Below are 27,476 nucleotides of genomic sequence, written 5' to 3' on the forward strand. Positions count from 1 at the left end.
AGTATGATTTTATTGGTTGTTGTAAGTCCCTGTTTAGAGGGATTCTCAACCTTGATCTACGTGAAGAGCCTTTCTTCCCTTTTCACTCCAATGGTAATTGAGTCCCCATATATCAGAAGAGAAACTCTATTTCTTAGCATTTGAGTTGCTCTTAGACCATCTCCAGCAGAGAACTCATCCCAGTTCCTGTTTATGGCCCATCTGTCATAAAAAGTAACTCCACATGAGCTTTTGCGTCATAAACAGTAAATAGGAACTCAAAGTATCTCTCTTCTCCATTAAGAGGAACTAACTTTAATCCCTGTTGTGGTCCCACTTAATTAATTAATTAAAATACTTGAAATTAATGTAATTAATTTTTTTGAATAATATAATTTAAATTTATAAATTTAAAAATAATTTACTATTAAAAGATATTAATATTAAATAAATTCATATATAACAATAATACACAATATATAATTCGAGATTACACTAATTTATAAAATTACTTAATACAAAGAAAAACATAATTAAGTTCTATAGTTGACGACAAGCATTGTGAAATTGTCAATTTGTCATATGTGTTCAATCAAGTCCTCTTTCAATTGTCTATACTGGTGCCTATTTCGATTATGATAATATTAATTTAATTACTTATATTAATTATGATTTAAATAATTAATATAAATTATTAATTAAAATAAAATTATAATTAATTATTATTCATAATAACGTTATTTGTTATTATATTATTACCATATTATTTTTTTTTTTAAATTAAGCGCCACATGTTAAAATTTTATTGATTATAATGAAAACAAAGCAAAGCCCTGTTCAAAGGGACTTGCTTGCTTTAAAATATGTGCTGGCACTCATGTTTATATTATTCCAATAGTTGGTCTTCAGCTTTTAGAATGGATAATCAGTATGTTTCTCCTTCCGAAAATGAACGCATTTCCAGATTTATTACGTATTAAGAACGGGCCAAGGCCACTGCCTCCACCATGGCTTATTTGACTTTTGTCTATCGCAAACCTTACAAAATAACCATTATCATCGTTTTTGGCAAACCTTACAAAATAACAATTATTATTGTTTCTAGGAATACATAGGAATACACACAAGTAAATGAAGAGTACACAAAAATGATATTGCACCATGATATTAAAGAAATTATATTTGTTGTCTGTTCACTATTGATAATGATATATATTTTTTTTAAATTAAAAATATAGAAATTATTCACGAGTATATATTTTTTTCTAATTAGAAGTCTAGATGAGTAATGATATCACCGTTATACATCGGTTACTTATAGCTATAGTTCGGCAGACCTCCTTGTAACCGACACATTAGTTCTACCGAGTTTATGGCAATAAATGACCTTTTATCGGTTACATCGGAGACAATCAATTGAGAAATATGGCCGTTATCATTTTCCAGCCATAAAAAAAAACAATTAAAATCGGAAAAGGTATGAAATCATTCTAAGCTGAAAAGTTCTCTTAAAAATAATTCTCGTTAACTGACTTGAGGGTCGGAGTACTTTTTACAAGTACTTCTCCCCTGTTTTATTCGCTGGCTGAGGTATATTGTGGTTCATTGATAAGATCGGCCAACCGTTTTGCGGAGACGAGTTATAGTTCGACTGCAACAAGACAAGAACAAGTAATTTGATATTCGCCGCTATTAAAAAAAATTATTTTTCTCTCTTTTTTTATGCTTTTTGTTTGTAGAAAATTTTTTTTGGTGAGACCCACACAAAAAATTTTTTTCCTTCTTATTTTTTGGCATCCAAATAAAAGAATAAAATATTTCATTCATTTTCTTTTCGTCATTTTTCTTTTCACTTATTTTTGACATAGTGTAAATTATATCTTAAATTTTTTTTGTTAGAATTTAAATTTTATGTGAGAAGAGATTGTATGTCATGGTCACGTGAACTAGCTAGACCAAAAACGGGTCTGTCTTTAGTAAGCTCAAGTCTTTTGAGCTTTTCTAATAGACACAAAATACAAATTATAAATATACCCCACATGGGGTTTAATAATAATAATTATTTTTTTATGTTTACTATAAATATTTTTTAAATTTAACTAATAAAACCCTTAATTCACCACACTCCAAATTCAACCCCACCCCAAACTCACCATACGGTACCCTAATTCCCAATTCCTTTCCCCCCTGTTTACTCACCCGTCGCCGCCACCTACTCTACTCTCCGCTGGTCTCAGCATTCACCGTTGCCCTTCAGTCGAGCCATCGCTGTTGCCGTCCAATCCATCTTCCAGCGTCGTTCGTAGGCTCTCCCTCCCCGTCTCCTCTTCTCTCTTCTCTCTTCTCTCTTCTCTCTTCTCTCGTCGAGTGGTTGTCAGCGCTGTGGTGCTCCATCCCCCCTGCATCCTCCACTTCCAGAGTAACAATGGAGCCTCAGACTCAGGTATGAAGTTACTTCATTGATTTAATTTTCTTTTTGTTCCTTTTATCTTCTTGTTGTATTCCTCCACTCCCTTGTATGAATCTGTTGTATTGCTTCCTTTCGTTGATTTCATTCAATTTTTTGTTCTATTTATTTGTTCTGATTCAGGGGTTATAGGCTATATTTGTTCTGTTTTGTGCTACAAGTATGTTGGTGTAGCTAAGATTCATGCCAATTTGGTAATCATATGTAGCAATTGTAATTTTTCATTATTGTTCTATTGGTATCTAACATAGTGAGGCATGAGGCTTCATGGATTTTACAAACAATGGTATGAGAATGGATGTGCATGCGCAAGAAGTAAATTTCTCGGTTCTTACTTTTAAGTGATGTAACAAACTCTGATGTTCTGGTTTTTAGTTAACCTGTTCTTATATTCTGTCTTTGAGTAACCAATGTTTAGTTAGTTATGCAATTTGCATTAAAAGAAGAATGCCAAACTATTTATAGATGATTCTTTTTTAATGAAATGAGTAAAAGAAAATAGTTCATCTAGATCATAATTTTTCTTATGCCAAACTATTTATAGAAGTATTGAACAAGTTATGAGTTCTAGCTATTTGATGTTGTGTTTTTTCTTTCATTACTTTTGGAGGCTACAACAGCGGAGTTGTTGAGTTTAGATTGAAAATTGCTCTACTGTTTGTTTACATTTATGGTTCTATTATAAGTTTAACAACTGACTCAAGGAAACCTTTAAATTCTTGTTGACTAGTGTTACATTATGTTTGAGAACTTGTGCGGTAGTGAAATGAAATGACTATGTCACTGTGAAATAAGGAAAATTACTTAAATTCTGATACATGATTATATATTATATTTATTAGGCACATGCATATATATGCCCTTGGCTTTTAATTTGGATTTCAGTAGTATCATTTTGCTTAAAGCTTATTATGAACTGTTGCATTTTATTGGTTGACTAAGCAAGTGCCTATAAAGTGAGTGTTTTAGATTTAAGTAATGTTAGAAAATCAGCTAATTTTTTTAAAATTATTTTAAATTTTAAAGAAACAGCTTCTTTCACAGCAGTGCAAAATTAAGCAAATTACTTATTGCAAATTAATTTTTCTACACTTTTTAGCAGTTTCTGAAGAGTATCACATCCGTTAAGATTTGAAGTTTGCCAATTAAGCAAATTAGTTATTGCAGAAGGCAACTTCTTTAGCTCATGATTGAAAGACAGGTTAAGGTACCTTAGATGTAGCAATTCAGCTGCTTTCAATGGAAGCTCTTTTATTGCGCAAGAGCTTAAGTGTTGTTTGGATTGATACCCTTTCAAGAAGGAAACTTCTTTAGCTCTTTCAATTAAGCAAATTAGTTATTGCTATCAATGCACTTTTCGTGACAGGTTAAGGTACCTTAGCTGATAAGTGTTGTTTGGATTGATACCCTTTCATGTTTGTTTTAAGATTAGCCATGAATATTTATGCTAAGGGAGGGAGATAGATAATGTACTTTAAATAGGTGGAGCTTCTAAGGTGTAATTTGGAAACTTGGTTGTGTCTATCTCTTGTTTAACTTGAAATGATCATGTAAAAATGCGTGCTGTATCGTAATCCCTCTTGTTTAGGGGTGTGCATGGGCCGGGTGAAACCGGGTTTGATGTGACCCAGACCCGGCCCGAAATATATACCGGGCCTATTTGTTAGACCCGAACCCGACCCTAAACCCGATGAAACCTATACACTTTCGGGCCACGATTATACCGGGTAAAAATCGGGTGAAAATCGGGCCGTTAACATTATATTACCTTGATACCTTCTTGTAAGTTAGCATGTAAAAATATCCAAATTTCCAAGACTCCAACCATTATTTGACATGGTAAAATTCACTTAGAAAAATATAATAAGTACTAACTCTTCTCTAAAATTAAAGTATAACTATAATCAATACTAATATTGCCTAATAACACCAAATATTTAAATCAATACAAATAACACAAGATTATGCATTAGTCTAAAGTCTTATGCATTTTAAACATAAAACATTAACTTATAGTCTTATATATAATGACTAATAACACAAAATATTAAGGTTTACAATAGTTAAATTTCACATAATAATAGCCATCACCATCACTAATAACACAAAATATTAATTGTGTATGATAACCGGGCCACCGGGCCGATTTCGGGTGACCCGAGCTATGGCCCGGACCCGACCCGAAATAATGAACGGGTCTACTTTTGAGACCCATACCCGGCCCTAGACCCAATGAAATCATATCAAATTAGCCCCTAAAGTGTTCGGGACCGGGCCGGGCCGGGCCATGCACACCCCTACTCTTGTTCACAGTATTGGTTTGGTTTCATGAACCATAAAAATGGTTCTGAAGTGGATCCAGTTTGGATTTATAAAAATCCAAACCATGCCCACCCCTATATGAATCTATATAATTGATCTTAATCACCAAAATATGAGACGAGATAGAGTTTAAGCTGCCATAATAAAATTCAAAAATTAGTATTGTGATGCTTTTTGAAAATTCAATGGTTTTTGGTTAATTTTGCTTATTTGATTATAAATTGTACCTAATTTATGCTATTTTTTGGGTAATTAACGTTAGTCACTATAAATTGCAGGAAGCATCAAATAGTCAAAGACATATAAGTGATCAAAATGTGCATAATGTTAGTGATCATGTAGATGAAGACGTAACTTCTGATGCGGTGGATATGGATCAATATCGCATAAACTCTTGGGAAGATATTGGTAAGATTGATTTTTCAAGTCTATCTATGAAAAATATTTGTCAATTGCACTTTGCTGATCTTGGCTTGGCATTCGAATTTTATAATTCATATGCCAAGAAGAGGGGCTTCAGTGTGCGAAAGAGTAGGAGTAGAATAGTTGATGGAAAAGTTAGAGAAAAAGTATATGTTTGTTCTTGTGAAGGGTATAGATTAGAAAAATGGAACCATATGAAAAATCGAGTTAGGGAGCCAAAACCAGAGACAAGATGTGGTTGTATGAGTAAACTTCATGTTTTCTTCGATGCGATAACTGAGAGTTGGGTAGTGAGATATTTTTGTGATGAACACAACCATGATCTTGTTGTTCCAAAGCTAGCAAGAATGTTAAGATCTCACAAGCAAATGACTGAGCCTGACATTAGTCAAATGAACCATATGAAAGAGGTGGGGATCAGCATACCAAACATATTTGGGTCATTAGCTAGCCAGTGTGGTGGGTACGAGAACGTTAATTTTTCAATTAAGGATATGCACAATCAAGTTGCGAAGCAAAGAAGACAATTACCTGATGATTTAACCTCTGCAATGGCTTACCTGGAAACGCTAGCAGCAAGGGATCGAAACTTGTTCTATAGTGTTGAAAAGGGCAGAGAAGGAGTGTTTCGGCAAATTTTTTAGTGTGATGGCCGGTGTCAGTTGGATTACGATCTGTTCGAGGATTTGCTAGCATTTGACGCCACATATAAGAAGAATAGATACAGATTGCCGGTGGTAATATTCTCGGGAGTTAACCACCATAATCAAACCGTTGTATTTGGTGCTGCGATAGTTTTGAATGAGAGGAAAAGCACCTATGTGTGGTTACTAAAACAGCTTCTCATAGCAATGAAAGGAAAGATACCGACTTCAGTAATTACGGATGGTCATCAATCGATGGCTATCGCTATTCAGGAAGTGTTTCCGAGTGCACATCATAGGTTATGTGCATGGCACTTGATGCGTAATGCAACAAGCAATATTCACAAACCTCAGTTTACGAAAATGTTTACAAAGTTAATGCTAGGTGATTACGAAGTTGGTGTGTTCGAACAAAAGTGGGAGGAAATGGTTGGATTCTTTGGAGTGGAAGATCGGGAATGGATAGTAGATATGTATGGGAAAAGAAACATATGGGCTACCGCTCATATCCGAGGAAAATTCTTTGTTGGGTTTAGAACGACTTCAAGGTGTGAAAGTCTACATGCTGTCCTCAAAAGATATGTTAAATCACGCCATAATTTGACAGAATTTGTTCAACACTTCCAGCGTTGTTTGAGCTACATGCGGCACAGAGAGGATTTGGCAGACTTTAAATCATCAACTGGATAACCTGTGATGCAGACACACTTTCAACAATTAGAAAGGTCAGCAGCTACCATTTATACCCGGCAAATTTTTATGTTGTTCCGTTCAATGCTCCACAAGGCCAGCACATTGAAGGTAATATATGAAAAGGAAACGAGTTCTTGCAAGATTTATCAGGTGTCAAAATTTTACAAGCCTAACATGATATGGCATGTGTCTTTTCATGGAGAGCAAGATGAATTTAAATGCTCATGCATGAGAATGGACTTCATAGGTATTCCATGCATATACTTGCTGTTTTGGATTTTCTAGACATTGCAGAGCTGCCAAAATCATTAGTGCTGCGAAGATGGACTAGAAAAGCGAAGGAAGGCATTAGTGGGTATGACGACATGGGCGGCTTGATGGAGGATTCCTTGGCTATCAGTCGGCGTGCATGTTTGGCACATTGGTGTAAACAAATTATGAATGAAGGGTGCCTAAAAGGGGATCTTTTTAATGAATCACGAGATGCATTGGTAAATATACTTTCATGTATTAGGGCTCATAGTGGGAACAATAACATGATAGAGGGGCATGCGGAATACATGTACGAAGACCTTGCAAAGAATGGAAGTACTGAGATAGAGACCACAAGGAAGCCTAAGCGTTGCAGCTACTATCGCAAGGGGGTCATAACATTGCTACGTGTTCCATGAGAAAAATGGATGAAAGGACTCCCCAATTTGATGATGACGCTGCGGAGAATATTGAGGGTGAAGACTACTCCTTCGTAGATGCTGAAAGTGATGAGTATGTTCACACTGAATGGTTTGAGGAGGAAGATGTAAGTTCAATACATTTAAGTTCAAGTATATTTTGTTACATATAATATTGTATGGCTAGCTCATAAGCCTTCCTATTTGCTGTTTTGATCCAGGAATATTTAGATTCCTCAAGGTATTATGAACAGAGTGGTGGCGAGACTGAGTCCTCAATGGATTACGATTCTGGTGGTATAAAATATTCTAAATTTTTTGTTATGCGTTCAATCATGGACTTCAATAGAATTTGTTCCTCTCGAATACTATTGTTAGCTCTTTTGATGTCCTGCAGAACAGATACATCATAGGTAATTTAAAATACAACAGCATTGAAACTTAAAAATAGGATACAGATATTTGTTGGTCTTACATACCTCTAAATCAGCCATAACTCTTCTCTCAAAGGAGTTCATCAGAACAATTGGTGGTGCACATGAGTCGGGTAAACTGAACCAATAATGATAATAATAAGATATAATTCAACCAATAGTAGTAGCAAAAATAACAATGAACGTAATGAATTGAGTGTAGTCTTTACCCATGCCTATTATTGGTTGCCATTGATTAGAGCAATTCTCCCTCTAGGTTTTTTCTTCTGAACAGACTCTTTTCTTGCAAGATCCCGTCACATACACTCCTTTAATCCATCGATATCATATCTGCGATTTTTTTTAATATCAGTAGAGATATGACATAATCAGTCCATTAATGGAAATTGATTTGATTTCTTTAGTGCAGATTCTCTTTTTTATTTATTTTTCAAAATCTTCTATAATTAAGGTAATCAATCAATAACAGAAGAATGTGAAGGCGTGATTAAAGGAGATGAGAAGTTGTAATTACCTAACAGGGCATGCACCACATCGATGATGAGTTGCTGCATCATCATCGCCATCTCCCACGCCGGTCTTCTCCATTGTTGCGGTGCTTCCCATTTTCCCTTCTGTTCTCACATCATCTATCTTGGGCATCTTCTTCCCCTTTTGCGAAGCTTCTTCTGTGGGAGTGAGAAGCTCTATTTAGCAACTAGGTTCTCTTCTTTGTGGGATCCCTGACCCCCAAAATAAAATGAAACAAGTAAATCAAACTATTTTTTTATTTTCAAAATTCAAAAATTGAATACCAGCGTTACTACTAACCCAAAAGCACCTGTAACGTAATTTTATTTATTATCAATAAATTTGCATCATTTAATCATTTGATTTTCCATATTTGCAATTATTATTATAGATTGATAATTAAGAAGATTATATCAATATTTTTAAGATTAAACGTTTTAAACAAATTATTAATAACTTTCTATTTTTAATTTTCTTTCCTAAATACAAGTACTTTTGTATTTATTTCAACAATACTTATACTTAAAACCAAGGTTTTGAAAATCGAACCGGTCATCGAACCGTTTTAACTACTGGTTCACTGGTTTATTGGTCCAATCGGTTCAACCGAGGTTCAACTGAAAAAACCGTTTTATAATAAAAAATAAATTATAAATAACCACCATAAATATTTCATTTTTTCCGGTTTTGGCATATAATCGAACTGTATTTCTCATCAGTTCGCGGTTTAACCGGTTCGACTGGCCGGTTCAACCGATTTTTAGAACATTGCTTAAAACTTCTTAATAAAATGGAAAAATAAAATATTTATACTACTGACCTAGTAGATAACTCGTGTACATTTTTATGGTGCACTGTTGAGGCGCGCGGTTTACATTTAAAAAAAAACACAACATAACCATCAATATCACCACGCCTAGACAGAACATCATGGTGCTATTCTTTCTTAGTTACACTATTAATCAAACTCAGCATTATTACTTCTTTTTCTCATAAACTACCAACACTATCACCATTGTCAATTCTGCCACTGCCCATCATATTCACAGTTAAAATGGCAACAAAGGAAGATCATAATGTTCCTCTACGTTGGAGTCAACACATTCACAAATAGAGAATGAAAAACAGGCCATGAAAATCCTACAGTATTCAACCCTTCTGGACTCACAAAACATTGGGTCAAGATGGCAGCAGAGGCAGAAATCTCATTGATGACACTAATTAATTTTTAAGTAGTTAGATAACCAACTAATTAATTTAATTTTATTATATCATTTATCCAAAAAATAATCTTAATAAATATTATTTATTGTATCATGCGCTTTAATAATATCTTATGTGTAATGTTGGATTTGATTTTAACTTTATATTATGTGCTTTAATTAAATGATCTCAATACTTGTAATAAGTAATCAAAACCTGTGATATTGAATCATTCTTGGTGCATAATTATTAATATACAAATTTTGTCCTCTTTCTTGATCGTTCATTCTGACTCTTTTAACAGATATCAAGGCAAATCCTCAAATGCATTAAAACTACAACAAAGTTCAAATTTTATTCATTTTATTGAAAATTATAAATTTGTAACCTGGAATTGATAAAAATAAAATAAAATAAAAATTGATTTACATAATCCTTAAAATTATTCTTATGATGATAAAATAAAAATTGGTTTACATAATCAACAAAATTATTCCTATGACCATTGCTATTTTGATGATTTTTATGATGATAATTACAAATGGAGTTAGTTCTAGTTTGCAGGTGTGCTAGCTTGGATGGAGATGCTGATAGACTTGTTTAGTTTACTGTACATCCGAGAGCAACTAAGCAGTGGAGCAATTGATCTTGTTGATGGGGATACTTTCTCTGATTGCCTTGTTTATTCGAGAGCAACTAAGCAAAATTAATGAGAAAGAAGGCACAAAGAACAACCACCAAGCCTGTCTTGATTTAGTGCAGACCGCTTATGCAAATGGAGCATCTACTAATGACCACCAGCCTGTCTTGGTATAGTACAGTGCTGTTGCAAGAAAGTTTCAACCACCACATACAAATTTTCAGTAATCAGTAATCAAAGTTATTCCAACATTATAAAGTATATATTCCTTTTCAGGTAATATGCAAATTTTCATGAAATGATTTTTTTTCAAAAAGAAAAAAGAAAAATCGTTAGTTCAGCCATCCGTACCACTTTAGTCATGAGGTTTCCTAACCACTTATGTCCTCAAGAACCTTCCTCTGTTGCAGTTATTATCATTGTCATGTTTCTCAGAATTCCTCTGAGTATTACAATGATTGAATATTATTGATGCACCATAAGTAAAATCGTAACTGCAGAAGTTATCTCTTGTTGGAAAAGCTATATGAATGATGCAAGACATTAATAACAATGAAGAATAACAAAATGTAAAACAGAATGAAGAAAGAAAAACTAGAGACTCAGCAAAATAGAGTAATGTTGTGTGAGACAGAACCAGTTACCAAACGTGAACTTTACCTATGTTGTGAGACAGAAACAGAAAATCCAAATTTGATTAACTTAAAAGTTAAAATCATGATTTACACATAATGTTCTTACATCCTTCACTATAATCTTGTCTGGAAGTCCAATTCTTGGTAATAACCATTCCAACACATACAATGAGGAGTTTTCATAATTGCTTGTAACAGGTTGATCATCTGAAAAGCAAGAATATGCTGAAGTCATAATATGCAGCATTAGAAGCATTTTTTTAAACTTCAGTCATCAGTTCCCATAATGCAAAAAGTATCTTGCAAAATCAACCAATCATTCAAATTTGCAGGTCAAGTGCAAAATTTCAAGACAAAGCAGTTCAATATCCGTTAAAATCACTGCAATAGATCAACTTTAACCATGCATTCCAATTCCATAATGCAAAAACCATTAAAATACTCCAAGAGACAAAAAAAGACGTCAAAAAATTTGCACACCCAATTCACAGCGAAGAACCAAACCTGAGAACACTGAGAAAGGAGCTTCCGCCATGCTGTCTTAGGTCCTGATTTCGATTTCACTGACGACTTCTTCATTCGGCCCGCAGCAGCAGCAGCCGCCGCCAAAGCCGCCGCAGCACTTGATTTTTCTCCATCCACCGCATCCTCACCTAAAATTAACAAAATTCAACACAAAACTGACTCCAAATTCTACCAAAGATTCATTATCTAATACTCACTTGCATGCAAAAGAACCATTCACTTCCCACGAAAGAAACCAAAAAGGTTGCAACTTTCTAACCTATGGACTGAGGGGTCACTAAATCATCCCCTTCTGTCGCCGGCACAGAAGGAGGCATGGCCTTCAACGACAAAGTTTCTGGCAAAACATAATCACAAGAATTTGGATGAAATCGAGAAATCGAGAAATCGAGTAGCTTCATGGAGGCACCTGGTGCGGAAGAGGGAAGAGGAAGAAGCGGGTGTCTTCTATGACGGTGGTCTTCCATGACTGTGATGATAGGTTTTTTTGGGAAGTTCTTTCAGGAGCTGAAACGAGGGTTAGCAAATTTAGATTTTATTGTTGGGGCAAAGTTAAAATATTAAAACTTGTTGTCTTTTAGTATAAATTTTAATAAGTTATTTGTAAATTTTAATAAATTATTTATAGATTAAATATAAACCATTAGATTTATTATCAATCTAATCTAATGCTTCAGATTGTATGGTGCATTAGATAAGCTCAAAAGAGTTGAGCTGATTTTAGACAGACCCCGTTTGTTTAGGCAGTCTTTGGTTTATATATTTCTCGAAACAGAAATATAGACATTAAAGATATTGACACAAATTATTAGTGTTTATATACTATATTTGATAAATATTAAACAGACACAATAAAATTAGAAAAAGTTCATATTATTCTTATAAAAAAAAGGGTAAAGTATATTTTTTGTCCCTGAAGTTTATTAAAAGTTTCAAAAATACCCCTAAATATTAATTTGTTTCAATTTTATCCTTAATATTTCCGATTTGCATCAATTTTATCCTTATCTTCAAAATTTTTGGTCAAACTATGGTCAACATTAATTTTTTCCAATAACACCCTCCAAATGTTGTGTTTTGTTATTGTTGATGTTGCTGTTGCCCTTTTTTATTTTGCTTCTTCTTCTTAAATGTTGATGGATTTGATTTCAAGTGCTTCATAGCACTTGTTGGTTGGAGCCATGGTCAGGGATTGGTGGTGGAATGCTGGGTCTTGTAATGGAGTCTTCTCCATGAAAGAGAGAAGGAGGTTATGATATACATCACTTGCGGTGGCCGGAGTTGGGACACAAACGGCGGCAGGAATGTTAGGGAGGAGTTGTTCTTGATGATGATGAAAGAGAATAGGGTTTGGGGGGTGTTATTGGAAAAAATTAATTTTGACTATAGTTTGACCAAAAATTTTGAAGATAAGGATAAAATTGATGCAAATCGAAAACATTAAGGATAAAATTGAAACAAATTAAAACTTAGGGGTATTTTTGAAACTTTTAGTAAACTTCAGGGACAAAAAATATACTTTACCCTAAAAAAAATTATCTACCATTGCTACTACTATCATTCACTTTCTCCACCATTATAGATTCATCATCACACACAATTTACCACAAATCAATTAGCAAAAATTTTACAAGAATCAACAAGAATTTTTATTTTTCAATAGAAAAACAAAAAGAGAATCAACAAAAATTTTTATTTTTCAACAGAAAAAACAAAAAGAGAGGAGAAGGTAACTGAAGAGCAAATTGTGAAAAGAGAAGAACCAAGGTAGAGGAAGAGGCGACAATGGCAAACTTGAAGAGGAAGGAGAGGCGGCTGTGGGCATCGCGAAGAGGGAGGAAAGGCGACAGCTGCAAATCTGGACGAAGGAGACATAGCGGCGACGGTGGATCTGAACGAAGGAGGAGACGAGTGGCGGCGCACGAATCTGGACGGAGGAAGAGACACAGGCCTGGATCTGGACGAAGTGGGAGACGCAGTGGCACGCGGATCTAGGCAAAGGGGGATACGCGGCAGCGGCGGCGAATTTGGACGAGGAGATGCAACGCTGACGGCGAATCTAGACGCCGGGATGCGACGGTGGAAGGTGGGAGGAGGGAGGAAGGAGAATGGCCACGGTAGATGGAGAAGGAAAAAAGAGAAAAAAGAATTAATATTAAGAAATTAATAAGGGGTAAATGAGTAAAAAATTGTCTCTAATTGATTGTGTCTCTATTAGGGGTGTTCATGGTGCGGTTTGGTTCGGTTTTAAGGGAAAAGTCATCCGATCCGAACGCTTAATTTATGTGCGATGCGGTTTGGATTGGATGAAATTTTTTTAGAAATCCGATACGATCTGATCTGATCCGTTCCGATTACAAGCGATTTGGATCGGTTTGGATTTGCGGTTTTTCAAATAAAAAAATTAAATACATATAACAAGTCTCAACATTAAATTTTAAATAATCAACAATGACATAACAAGTTTTAACAATATCTTAAAAAACTAACGATAACATAACAATAGAAATAAAACTATAGGTTAGTTAAAATAAATAAATAAATAACATTTTGAACATAAAATATTTATTAAATAATAATAATACATGAATAATAGAAAAATGTATAACAAATTGAACATGTTATAAGTATAATTGTAAATATAATAATAAAATAATAATATTATAGCACATTGTGCGGTTTGGATTGGATTGGATCGGTTATGAAAAGTAGATCCGAAATCCGATCCAATCCAGCAGTTTGTAAAAAATAGAATCTAATTAAATCCGAATTAGTGCGATTTTAATCAATTTTCGGTTTGGATCGGATTGGATGAGCGGTTTAATTTGGATCGGTTTGGATTTGAACACCCCTAGTCTCTATGTCTCATTATTTTGGAAGTACGCTAAATACATGTCTTTGAAACCAAACGCTGCCTTGGGGGAGATAGGACAATGAGACAAAAACACAGAGACACAAAATCGTATTTAACAGAAGAGACATAAACAGAGACAAAGACAATGTATCTAGAGACACTGAATTAATATATTTTATGTCCATACTAACAGAAAAGATACGAAGACACTAACAACCACTTTTTTATTTTACATATTGTGGAGAAGATGGTGTATAACACAGTTATGGGCATCCATGGTACTTCACGTAGATGTGACGACTGCGATGAAGAAATCAAACGGTCCGATTTGACGCCAGTAATCGGACAGCCCGATTAGGGGCTGGGAAGGTACACAAATCGGACCGTCCGATTTGTGCCCCCAGCCATGTGTCGCGCATGCAAGTGTCCCCCCACCAAGATGTATACATGCCTTTACTGATTGAATGCCCCCATTCCCTTTCACTTTCAAGCAGCAACGAAAATCTCTTCTCCTCCAACCCCACCACCAGCTTCATTCTTTCATGGCCCTCCATTGATGAAGCTTTGAATTAAAAAAAATTGGACCACTCTTTTTTAGCAATGCCTAGAAGAAGAAGAATAAAAGATGTCAATCGTCTGGAGCTCCACATTGTTAATTATCTTGATAATCCTAACTATGTAAGAGAATAAAATAGAGTAGTTAGTTATTTGAGTATTAGTAGATAATATAATAGTTATTTGTATAAAGTATTATTATTATTATTTTTATTGATTCTGGATATGTGTTACTGGTTATTTGATAATGAAAATTTGATTCTGTTAAATTTAATTTGTTAATTAATTAATATTATGTTTGTGTTTAGGGTTCTAGAATGTTGCAATGTGACCACTACATGCCGCCGGATCGATACAATCCAATAGTGGAGGGGTATTATTTACGGGACACCGGTTTTTATCATGTTTCACAGATTGGAGTTGTCCAACGTCAGTTGGCATTGGTTAATGCTCTGATCGAGAGATGCGTCCTGAGACTCATACATTCTATTTTCCGGTTGGTGAGTGTGCCGTGATACTAGAGGATGTGGCATTAATTCTTGGTCTTCCGACGAATGGTTTGCCAGTTACGGGACCGACACTGAGTAGTTATGAGGCGTTAGAGGCTGAATGCTTGGATCAGTTTGGTGTTGCACCTAGGAAGGCAGACTGCAGGGAAAGTTTCATCAAGTTGACGTGGTTTCGAGCATTGAAAGATCGATTAATGTTGGTTGATGATATCCAGATTCAGAGGTACGTGAAGTGCCACATAATGTTATTGTTTGGGACCATTATGTTTGGAGATAAGTCTGAAGCAGGGGTGCACTGGAAGTTTCTGCCGTTACTCCGTAACTTTGCCGGGATCATACAATTCAGTTGGGGATCGGCATGCCTGGCACACCTGTATAGAGCGTTGTGTAGGGCAACTTGTGTCGACTGTAAGGAGATTGATGGTTCGCTGACACTCTTGCTTGCCTGGGCTTGGATCCGTCTACCATTCATTGCGCCGATTCCTAGCAATCCACGAATCTTTCCGATTGCAAATAGATAAATTTAATTACTAAATGTTTTGAAATAGTGTATTTTAAATTGTATTGATAAATGTAAATTAACGAATTGTCTGATGTCAAGTGGCATAACTGGGAGCGTGAGAATCGGCCTTACAGATTTCGTACCCTTGATCACTTTAAGAGAGATCTGGATGTTCTGCAAGAAGGACAGGTTTGTTGTAATAAATAAGTAGTTATTTTCGTTTAACCGTATTATTATTCAGTGTGTAATCCTCGGTTACTTGCATAATGTGTGCAGTTTGTTTGGGAGCCTTATGCAATTGGTCGGACCGATCCAGACGTGATTCCTCCTGACATCCGTCAGCATTTGGCTATTTGGAGTGCCACAGTTCCACTTATATCTTTTGAATGTATTGAGTGACATGCATCTGATAGACTGAGGAGGCAATTTGGCTTGACTCAGGGCATTCCTCATCAAGAGCGTGACCTAGGTGAAGCACACGGCGAAGTTCTGACAGGTCCGAAGAATCAAGATTGGTCTGGAACCCACTCATTCTGGGTTATGCATTAGATGAATCGGTATAGTCATGTTCTTGTCGAGCACACGGTGCCCTCACAGCATCAGGAAGATATCTACTTGCATTGGTACCAAAGTACATATGGTGACCACTTGCATCTGTCAGAGATCGAACCACAAGAGAATCAGCACGGTAATCCTATGTATAATTAGGAGAATCAACAAGTACAACCATCACCACCGCAACCACCACCGCCCCCTCACAAACACAGGCACAACAAGAGCCTGAGCAGTTCACTCCATACATTCCTGACACGTATTCTGCGGATTACTTGACACCACCAGTACATCAGCAGTACTGGAGTGTTCCGCACCAAAAATCAGGTGAACAGGGTTCGTTTAGCCAGCTGCTTGAATTCATGGCTCCTGTGTCAGGTTACTCATATCCAGCTTACGGAGACATTCCCACCGACCAGAGGGCCCAACCGAGTGGGATTGCTCCAGGTAGATTGTCATTGGATACGAGACCTCGACAGCTCACTTCCTCTGGTACTTCCGAAGGTAGACTTTCTGTTGACTCAAGTATGAGTGATGATGCCACGAAGGGGATCATACAGAGCGAAAATTCACGTCGTGTTCCGATGGGTCTAATTCTGGAGAGCTACCAGCCAGTTGATGAGGACAATGATGACTTTCTGGTTGACCATCCAGATGGTGATGAGGATACGGATGAGGATGAGGATGAAGACGACGATGAGGATGAGGAGGCTGGTGAGGATGATGATGATGGGGGTGATGGTCCGGATGATGGTTCAGCGCCTACTGTAGGTAAAAAAATTTGTTGGTTAGACTGGTTTGATTTGATTTGATTGGTTAGTTATGGAATTAGTTGTGTTGATAAGATTTGATTAGGGTATTTGATTAGTCGGTTATCAAATTAATTGATTTGATTAGTTGTTTATTGAATTAGTTGGTTATTGATTATTTGAGTTGATTAATTGATTTGATTAGTTGGTTATTGAATGTTTTCATAGGTAAAACCACTAGCGAAAAAGAAAAAGGATACAACCTTAGAGCTGACCCCCCTCGTCGGAGCGCTAGTCGGTATACTGGTGCGGTATTTGTAACCCACTAACTTACCGGCAAGTGCACCGTACCGGGTCGTACCAAGTAATACCTTACGTGAGTAAGGGTCGATCCCACGAGGATTAATGGATTAAGCAACAATAGTATTTGATAGGCTTAGTTAGACAAACAGAAAAGAGTAATTGAGAGTTCAAAAGCATTAAACAATAAAGAAGAGTTTGAAGACAGGCGGGTGAATAGGTGAGGAATAAAATATTGAGAAAGCAGTTAAGGCTTCAGAGTTATCTATTTTTTGGATTGACTTTTTTTATGAACTAATTTTAATCATGTAAGATTTAATTCATGGCAAACTATTTGTGACTAGACCCTAATTCCTTAGACCTTCCTAGTCTCCTCTAAAATTCATCAACTGACAATTCCTTGGTCAATTAATTCCAATTAGAGGGTGATGATCAAATTCTAGTTTATATGCCACAAGAATCCTAATTATCCAAAAATAAAGGGATTATATGTCACGTATCCCGTTAAATACAAACAATTAGAAATTCAGGATAATATATTTTCAAGCTATTGTTCAAGTAAAGAGTTTTTCCAAGTTATACAAGAACTCAAATAGAACATGGGTCATACTTCCGTTCCACCCAAATTCATAAAATAAAGAACAAAAACAATTATTGAAATATAAATCAAAACATGAATTAAAATAGAAAAATAATATTATCAATCCATACAATAGACAGAGCTCCTAACCTTAACAATGGAGGATTAGTTGCTCATGGAATATGGAATGTAAATTTGTATGGAATAATGTTGTGGAATGTTCTAGAACCACCCTATTGGGATCCCTTTTATAACTAATCCTAATAATTTAAAAATTAAATTTCTAAAATTAAAATTAAAATAATATCTTTTCCTCTAATAAGATTTGAATTTAAATTCGAATTAATTAACAAGTCTTCAGCTGATGGGTTGGGAACCACTTGATTTGTCCCTTCTGCAGCTTCTAATCTGTGATTTCTGGGCTAAGAACTGGGTCAAAACATCCCAGAAATCGCCCCCAGCGTCTTTCTGCGTTTTTTGCACGTGGCGCATGTCACACGTACGCGTCGGTCACGCGCACGCGTCGATGGTCCTTTTTCGCGAGTCACGCAGACGCGTCGGTCACGCGTTCGCGTCATTTGTGCAGATTCCAGTCCACGCGTTCGCGTCAGGCACGTGATCGCGTCATTGCGATTTCCTCCATTCCGCGCGGTCGCGTGAGCCATGTGTCCGCGTCGGTATTCGCTGGTCATCTCCTTGGTTTCTTCTCTTTCTCTGTAGAAACTTCATCAAATCTATCCGAATGCTACCTAAAATGAATAAAATTGCACAAAACTTAAAATAGCATCCATAGTGGCTAAAATATAATTAATTCTTAATTAAACTCAACAAGTTAGATGCAAATTCACTAGGAAAAGATAGGAAAGATGCTCACGCATCACAACACCAAACTTAAACTGTTGCTTGTCCTCAAGCAACCAAAAACTAATATAAGCTTAGGATGTGAATTTGCATGAGAATGAGAGTTCGATTATGCTCATGTCTCTTCTTATAGTGGGGTTTACAACTGCAATCCTGAATAGTTTTCACATCTCACTTTATCCTTTGAAGTTCAGAATGATTGGCATCCATAGGAACTCAAAATCCAGATAGTATTATTGATTCTCCTAGTTTAGTATGTTGATTCTTGAATACAGCTACTTTATGAGTCTTGGCCATGACCCTAAGCATTTTGTTTTCCAGTATTACCAGCGGATACATAAATGCCACAGACACATTACTGGGTGAACCTTTTCAGATTGTGACTCAGCTTTGCTGGAGTCCCCAGTTAGAGGTGCCCAGAGTTCTTAAGCACACTTTTTTTGCTTTGGATCACGACTTTAACCGCTCAGTCTCAAGCTTTTCACTTGACACCTTCACGCCACAAGCACATGGTTAGGGACAATTTGATTTAGCCGCTTAGGCCAGGATTTTATTCCTTTCGGCCCTCCTATCCATTAATGCTCAAAGCCTTGGATCCTTTTTACCCTTGCCTTTTAGTTAAAAGGGTTATTGGCTTTTTCTGCTTGCTTTTTCTTTTTTCTTTTTTCTTTTTTTTTTCTTTCTTTTTCTTTATTTTATTATTATTATTTTTTATTTTTTTCGCAAGCTTTGTGTTTTTCACTGCTTTTTCTTGCTTCAAGAATCAATTTTATGATTTTTCAGATTATCAATAACATTTCTCTTTTTCATCATTCTTTCAAGAGCCAACAATTTTAACATTCATAAACTTCACTATAAAAAATATGCACTATTCAAGCATTCATTCAAAATCACAGAAAATACTACCACATCTAAGTAAATGAGACTACTCTAAAAATTAAATTCAAATTCTCATGCACTACATCTGTTCTTCTTTCTTTTTGATTTCAAGCTTAGTGGGCAATACATGAGACATCTTTCAGAATTAAAGTACTTAACAGAAAAATTAAACTATAACCTATGAATCTACTAATAAAGGATCATGCAGCAACAAAGCAAACTAGCAGAAAACCGGAACATACATAATAAAAGCGGGAAGGAAAAGAATGAAAGGAACTAAACCACCTTAGTTATCTGAGCGGTCATTTTATTCTTCAGGTTGTGCTCCTTTGTGAAGATGATTCGCCTCCCTTTTGGTGCCACAGGAATAAACAGAAAACCCTTAAGCGAAGCGTCAACACCAAACTTAAAGGTTTGCTTGTCCTCAAGCAAAGAAGAACTGAAAATAGAAGGAGACAAATATTATTATGAAAGAAAAAGGAAAGGATAAAAGAACAAGAGAGAATAGGGATTGGGAGAGAGAGAGAGAAAGAAAATTGGGCGGCGCAAACGACGCGTTCGCGTACAGCACGCGATCGCGTACGTCGCGCATTCTTCATAATGACGCGTTAGCATTAGGCACGCGTCCGCGTGCCCTGGATTTTGTGCGATTCGCGCGAAGCCAGCTGCGCGCCCGCGTGACTTTCTGTTTGCATGGCTTGGGAGTTGGGAGCCAAATTTTCATACGACGCGTTCGCGTCATGCACGCGCACGCGTGGATGGCCATTTATGCAAATGACGCGGACGCGTCGGTCATGCGTTCGCGTGGGCAATTTTGTGCTTTTAGCATACTTCCAGCCCCAAGCCAGCAAAACTCTCTGTCCAGACACCTTTTATGTCGATTTTTCGGGTCACGCGTCCGCGTGGGTGACGTGGACGTGTGAAGTGCCAAAATCATGAGTGAGGCGCATGTGTGGGGTACGCGTCCGCGTGGGCTTGTTCGTGCGAAAGGCTTCAGGCCGGCGCCACTCCCGCGCAACTCTTTGTAACTTTTTTTTTAGGCTCTTGTTCTAAAATAGCTGCATGATCAGAAAATTAGTAAGAACTTAATAAAAATCAAATAAGTAAGAAAACTACTACTACGAAAAAATAACGAAGGATACGAAATTATCGGGTTGCCTCCTGACAAGCACTTCTTTAACGTCACTGGCTTGACGGTCAGCTCTGCTAGTTCAGCAGATGAGTGGACCTCTGGCAATCAATCTCGCCTCCAAGATAGTGCTTCAACCTCTGGCCATTCACTGTAAATTTCCTGTCAGAATTTTCTTCTTGTATTTCCACATGACCGTACGGTGAAGCTCTGGTAACCACAAATGGTCCTGACCACCGGGATTTCAGCTTTCCGGAAAAGAATTTGAGCCTTCAATTGTATAGAAGCACTCTCTGTCCTGGCTCAAAGACTCTGATGGCTATCTTCTTGTCATGCAATAACTTAGTTCTCTCCTTATAGAGATTGGCATTCTCATAGGCTGAGTATCTGAATTCATCAAGCTCATTCAACTGAAGCATTCGCTTAATTCCTGCAGCTTCTGAATTAAGGTTCAGGTACCTGATTGTCCAGTAAGCTTTATGCTTCAATTCGACTGGCAAGTGACAGGCTTTGCCATAGACCAACTGATAAGGGGATATGCCAATAGGAGTCTTGTACGCTGTCCGGTATGTCCAGAGAGCATCATCAAGCTTCCTAGACTAGTCCTTTCTTGAAATACTGACAGTTTTCTCTAAAATTCTCTTTAAGTTCCCTGTTGGAAACTTCAACCTGTCCACTTGTCTAAGGGTGATAGGGGTTGCAACTTTATGACGGACTCCATATCTACGCAGAAGAGAGTCCAACTGTCTGTTACAGAAGTGACTTCCTCCATCACTAATGAGTGTCCTTGGGACACCAAACCGGCTAAAGATATATCTCTGAAGAAAGCTCATTACCACCTTGGCATCATTGGTGGGCAAAGCCACAGCTTCCACCCACTTGGACACATAGTCGACTGCCACTAGAATATAGTTGTTTGAATGTGAGGGTGGGAAAGGTCCCATGAAATCAATACCCCACACATCAATCAACTCAACCTCAAGAATCCCCTGCTGTGGCATTTCATGGTTGGCAGGGAGATTCGTGGCTTTTTCACATCTGTCACAGTGCTTTACAAATGCTCTTGAGTCTCTGAAGAGAGTCGGCCAGTAAAACCCACTCTGAAGAACCTTTGTAGCTGTCCTTTCACCACCAAAGTGGCCTCCATACTCAGAACCATGACAGTGCCAAAGAATCTGTTGTTTTTCTTCATCTGGGACACACCTCCGGATAATTCCATCTGAACACCTTTTAAAAAGATATGGTTCCTCCCAAATGTAGTACTTTGCATTAGTCAATAGCTTCTTTACTTGTTGCCTACTGTACTCCCTTGGGATAAAATTCATGGCCTTATAATTTGTAATGTCTGCAAACCATGGAGCCTGCTGAATGAGGAACAATTGCTCATCCGAAAATGTCTCAGTTACAGCTGTGGGTGGTTGCACTCCTGCTTCAGGCTCAATTCTGGAGAGATGGTCGGCTACTTGATTTTTTGACCATTTCCTGTCTTTTATCTCAATATCAAACTCCTGAAGGAGCAACACCCATCTGATTAATCTTGGTTTAGAATCCTGCTTGGTTAGAAGGTACTTCAAAGCAGCATGGTCAGTATAAACAATAACCTTAGAACCAAGTAAATAAGACCTAAACTTATCAACAGCATACACAACAGCTAATAATTTCTTTTTTGTAGTTGTGTAATTCTTTTGAGCATCATTTAACACACGACTGGCATAATAAATGACATGTACAAGTTTACCATGCCTCTGTCCTAAAACAGCTCCTATAGCAAAATCACTAGCATCACACATTAATTCAAATGGTAAATCCCAGTCAGGGGGAGCTATAATGGGAGCAGAGGTAAGGTTTGCTTTCAGAGTTTCAAAAGCATGCAGACAATCAGAATCAAAGACAAAAATAACATCAACAACCAACAGGTTGCTCAATGGTTTAGCAATTTTAGAAAAATCCTTTATAAATCTTCTATAAAATTTTGCATGACCCAAGAAACTCCTGATTGCCTTAATATTGGTTGGTGGTGGTAATTTTTCAATTACCTCCACCTTTGCTCTGTCAACCTCAATCCCCTTACTTGAAATCCGGTGTCCAAGAACAATGCCTTCTATAACCATAAAATGGCATTTTTCCCAATTTAAAACAAGGTTTGATTCTTGACACCGTTTCAAGACAAGAGATAAATATTTAAGATAGGATTCAAAAGAATTAACAAAAACATAAAAGTCATCCATAAATATTTCAATAAACTTTTCAACCATATCAGAAAAAATTGAAAGCATACACCTCTGAAAAGTTGCTGGAGCATTGCAAAGTTCAAATGGCATTCTCCTGTAGGCAAATACTCCAAAGGGGCATGTGAATGCTGTCTTCTCTTGATCTTGAGGGTCCACTGCAATTTAATTATATCCAGAATATCCATCTAGAAAACAATAAAAAGCATGACCAGCTAACCTCTCAAGCATCTGATCAATGAAAGGCAGGGGGAAATGATCCTTCCTTGTAGCAGTGTTGAGCCTCCTGTAGTCTATGTACATTCTCCATCCTGTGACTGTTCTTGTAGGAATAAGCTCATTCTTTTCATTCTTGATCACTGTCATCCCTCCTTTCTTGGGAACTACCTGCACAGGACTTACCCAAGGACTGTCAGAAATAGGGTAAATAATACATGCTTCCCATAATTTCATTACCTCTTTTTGGACCACCTCTTTCATAGTTGGATTGAGTCTCCTTTGTGGTTGCACAACTGGTTTGGCATCATCTTCAAGGAGGATTTTATGCATACACTTGGTTGGACTAATCCATTTCAAGTCACTAATGGTCCACCCAAGAGCTGTTTTATGGCTCTTGAGCACTGAAACAAGCGCCTCTTCCTCTTCAAGCTTCAGGGAAAAGCTAATAATTACTGGATATGAATTATTTCCACCCAAGAACACATATTTCAGAGAAGGGGGTAAGGGTTTGAGCTCAAGCTTGGGGGCTTTCTCCTCCTTGATTGGCGTGTTCATTAGCTCCTTTTGGGGTGGTGAATCGTCAACTTTAACTAATTCACACTCAGAAATAGGATCCAGAACATCATTAAGTACCTCAGTTTCCAGTACTTCTTGAACAAGTGGTTCAATAACATCTATTTTCATACACCCCTCAGAATCATTGGGGTGTTTGAGGGCTTCAAAAACATTTAGACCACCTGTTCTTCATTGACCCTCAGGGTTAATTCACCCTTTTGCACATCAATCAGAGCTCTACCTGTAGCTAAAAATGGTCTAACAAGTATAATAGAGGGTTTTACTTTAAGGGTGTGTTGAATAATAGCACTGCATTCCTTGGTTAACACCACGGTTTCTTGCTCCTTCTAATTCCTCTTGTGGGTCAACAACTCTTTCATAAATTTAGCATAGAGAGGCATTTGCTCCAGAGCATCTACAAAAGGAATATTGATCTGCAACTTCTTGAAGACATCTAAAAATTTAGAGAATTGCTTTTCTTTGGACACCTTCTGAAGCCTCTGAGGATATGGCATTTTTGGCTTGTATTCAGGGGCCTTTGGTAAGGTGGGATAAGTGTCAAGAGAGTCAGGAAACGGGTTGACTGCATGCTTAGGAAAGCCGTGCTCTACTTCTTCCTTATTCTCCTCTGGAGTTTCTTTTTCAACTAGATCTTCATTGACCTTGGTCTCAGAACCAGCTACCTTACCACTTCTCAATTGAATAGCCTTGCAATCTTCTCTTGGGTTCACCACTGTATCACCAGGGAATGTATTTGAAGACCTTTCAGGTAATTGCTTGCTCATTTGACCTATTTGCACCTCCAAGTTTCTAATGGAGGCTCTGGTCTCTTGCATGAAGCTCATCATCATCATCTCCCAATTAGAATCTTCTTGGGATTTAGAATTTGCCTGCTGAGGTGGTTGTTGTTGCTGAGACTGAAATTGGCAGTTATTATAGTTGTTCTGTTGAAAACCGCCCTGAGAACTATTGTTGAAATTCTGAGGTCTCTGAGGTTGATCTCTCCACCCAAAATTTGGGTGATTTCTCCACCCCTGATTGTATGTCTTGGAATAGGGATCATTGTTGGGATTCCTCGGACCACTCCCCATGTAATTCACCTGTTCAGAAGAGGGTTGAGCATAATCATAATTATCATTTTGCATAAAGTTACCTACCATGTCATAGGAGACTTCCTGTGGTGGATTTTGGGTGTTGATAGCTGAGACTTGCATGCCACCCATATGTTGAGTAAGTAGATTTATTTGCTGAGACATCAGCTTGTTCTGAGCAAGAAGAGCATTAACAGCTTCTACTTCCAACACGCCTCTCTTCTGGGGGATCTCAGAGTTCACAGGATTCCTGTTAGATGAGAATAAATATTGGTTGCTTGCAACCAATTCAATCAGCTCAATAGTCTCCTTTGGTGTCTTCTTCTTGTGCAATGAACCGCCTGCAGAAGTATCTAAGCTCAACTTGGACACCTCACCCAAGCCTTCATAGAAGATATCTAGTTGGGTCCATTTGGAGAACATGTCCGGAGGGTATTGCCTAGTCAGTAGCTTGTATCTCTCCCAGGCTTCATAAAGTGTTTCTCCCTCCTTTTGTCTGAAGGTCTGAACCTCTAACCTAAGCTTAGTCAGCTTCTTTGGTGGGAAAAATTTAGTGAGAAACTCTGTAACAACCTTGTCCCAAGTATTCAGACTATCCTTTGGTTGTGAATCTAGCCATAGCTTTGCTTTATCCCTCAGAGCAAACGGGAAAAGCATGAGTTTGTACACCTCTGGGTTAACTCCATTTGTCTTCACAGTATCACATATCTGTAGAAAATCAGATATAAATTGATTCGGGTCTTCGTGAGGAAGACCATGATACTGGCAATTTTGTTGTACCAGGGTGACCAATTGTGGCTTCAACTCAAAGTTGTTTGCAATTATAGGAGGCACCATAATGCTCTTTCCATAAAGATCTGCATAGGAGCAGAATAAGAGCCAAGCACTCTCCTCTGTTAATCATCCCTATTCGGATTTACCATATTGGCATTAGTGTTATTATTTGCCATAGTGGATTCTGCAGTCTTGCAAAGTCTTGCCTGTTGTAGAAGTCGCCTGAAAGTTCTTTCAGGTTCAGGATCAAAGTCTAAGAGATGTTCTTTGTCTCTGTTCCTGCGCATACACAAGCAGAAAACAAGAAAAAATAGGACTCTCTACGTCAGAGTGCAGAGAAGTTCTTGTGAGGTAACCTGTGTAAAATAATAAAATAAAAATTCGAAAATTTAAAAGGAAAAATAAACAGGAAAATTAAAATAAAATTAACCGGGTAACACCAAACTTAAATTCAAAAAAAAAATTTAGTGTTATTTTATTTATTTAAATATTTTATTTCCATTATTTGATGTAAGCATGCACTTATATGATTGAGGCCTTTGTTTCATTGAGCTCACATACCCATATGGCCTTATCCTTTTCATTATCCTTTGCAAATCAATGTTGAGCCTTTTAACCACATTTGTTCTTTACTTTAGCACATCATTAACTCTAAGCAAAAAACAATAATGTCCTTAATTTAAATTCTTGGTTAGCTTAGACTAGTAAGAGTGCTCATGAATTAAGTGTGGGAAAGTTGGGTTTGGCAATATTTGGTTTGGGAATTGAGTATGATAGACTTTTTTGTGAAAATGTGAAAAAATATTGAGGACATGTTCATGCATTCAATACCTTAATCATATGCATTGAGAAAAATAAGAAAAAGAAAAAGAAAAGAAAAAAAGAAAAAAAAAATAATGAAAACGAAAAAAGAAGAAAAAAAGTAAAGTAAAAAATGAAAAATAAAAATTAATAATAAAAAAATATAAAAAAAATTATCTAATCTAAGCAATCAAACAACGAATAGTTGTCAATCACAATCAATCTCCGGCAACGGCACCAAAAACTTGGTGCGGTATTTGTAACCCACTAACTTACCGGCAAGTGCACCGGGTCATACCAAGTAATACCTTACGTGAGTAAGGGTCGATCCCACGAGGATTGATGGATTAAGCAACAATAGTATTTGAAAGGCTTAGTTAGACAAACAGAAAAGAGTAATTGAGAGTTCAAAAGCATTAAACAATAAAGAAGAGTTTGAAGACAGGCAGGTGAATAGGTGAGGAATAAAATATTGAGAAAGCAGTTAAGGCTTCAAAGTTATCTATTTTCTGGATTGACTTTTCTTATTAACTAATTGTAATCATGTAAGATTTAATTCATGGCAAATTATTTGTGACTAGACCCTAATTCCTTAGACCTTCCTAGTCTCCTCTAAAATTCATCAACTGCCAATTCCTTGGTCAATTAATTCCAATTAGAAGGTGATGATCAAATTCTAGTTTATATGCCACAAGAATCCTAATTATCCAAAAATAAAGGGATTATATGTCACGTATCCCGTTAAATACAAACAATTAGAAATTCAGGATAATATGTTTTCAAGCTATTGTTCAAGTAAAGAGCTTTTCCAAGTTATACAAGAACTCAAATAGAACATGGGTCATACTTCCGTTCCACCCAAATTCATAAAATAAAGAACGAAAACAATTATTGAAATATAAATCAAAACATGAATTAAAATAGAAAAATAATATTATCAATCCATACAATAGACAGAGCTCCTAACCTTAACAATGGAGGATTAGTTGCTCATGGAATATGAAATGTAAATTTGTATGGAATAATGTTGTGGAATGTTCTAGAACCACCATATTGGGATCCCTTTTATAATTAATCCTAATAATTTAAAAATCAAATTTCTAAAATTAAAATTAAAATAATATCTTTTCCTCTAATAAGATTTGAATTTAAATTCGAATTAATTAACAAGTTTTCAGCTGATGGGTTGGGG

The 27,476-nt window shown here is 36.7% G+C and overlaps 2 protein-coding genes and 1 long non-coding RNA gene across 13 annotated transcripts; 1 reads left to right on the forward strand and 2 right to left on the reverse strand.

The window, feature by feature from the left end:
• Window positions 2,122–7,199, forward strand: LOC110265226. Its single transcript, XM_021108101.1, has 3 exons — window positions 2,122–2,422; window positions 5,047–5,176; window positions 6,814–7,199. The coding sequence occupies exons 1-3, from the start codon at window positions 2,405–2,407 to the stop codon at window positions 7,197–7,199; spliced, it is 534 nt and encodes a 177-aa protein (XP_020963760.1). The 5' UTR covers window positions 2,122–2,404.
• LOC110266180 lies at window positions 7,510–8,276 on the reverse strand. The gene is made up of 4 exons (XR_002353185.1): window positions 8,148–8,276; window positions 7,843–7,963; window positions 7,679–7,751; window positions 7,510–7,590 (listed from the first exon to the last, which is right to left on the reverse strand). It is a non-coding gene; the product is annotated as an uncharacterized LOC110266180 (long non-coding RNA).
• Window positions 10,338–11,711, reverse strand: LOC107611893. 11 transcript variants are annotated; one of them, XM_021108812.1, is made up of 4 exons: window positions 11,344–11,711; window positions 11,098–11,274; window positions 10,728–10,828; window positions 10,338–10,428 (listed from the first exon to the last, which is right to left on the reverse strand). In XM_021108812.1, the coding sequence occupies exons 1-4, from the start codon at window positions 11,360–11,362 to the stop codon at window positions 10,366–10,368; spliced, it is 360 nt and encodes a 119-aa protein (XP_020964471.1). In that variant the 5' UTR covers window positions 11,363–11,711; the 3' UTR covers window positions 10,338–10,365. The 11 variants fall into 11 exon arrangements, with proteins under 11 accessions (XP_020964471.1, XP_020964463.1, XP_020964464.1 ...); XM_021108804.1 differs by having other exon boundaries at window positions 11,406–11,704; XM_021108805.1 differs by having other exon boundaries at window positions 10,338–10,508; window positions 11,406–11,704.

The sequence above is a fragment of the Arachis ipaensis genome, chromosome B08 (assembly GCF_000816755.2).
Source record: "Arachis ipaensis cultivar K30076 chromosome B08, Araip1.1, whole genome shotgun sequence".
In the NCBI taxonomy this organism is placed as follows: Eukaryota; Viridiplantae; Streptophyta; class Magnoliopsida; order Fabales; family Fabaceae; genus Arachis; species Arachis ipaensis.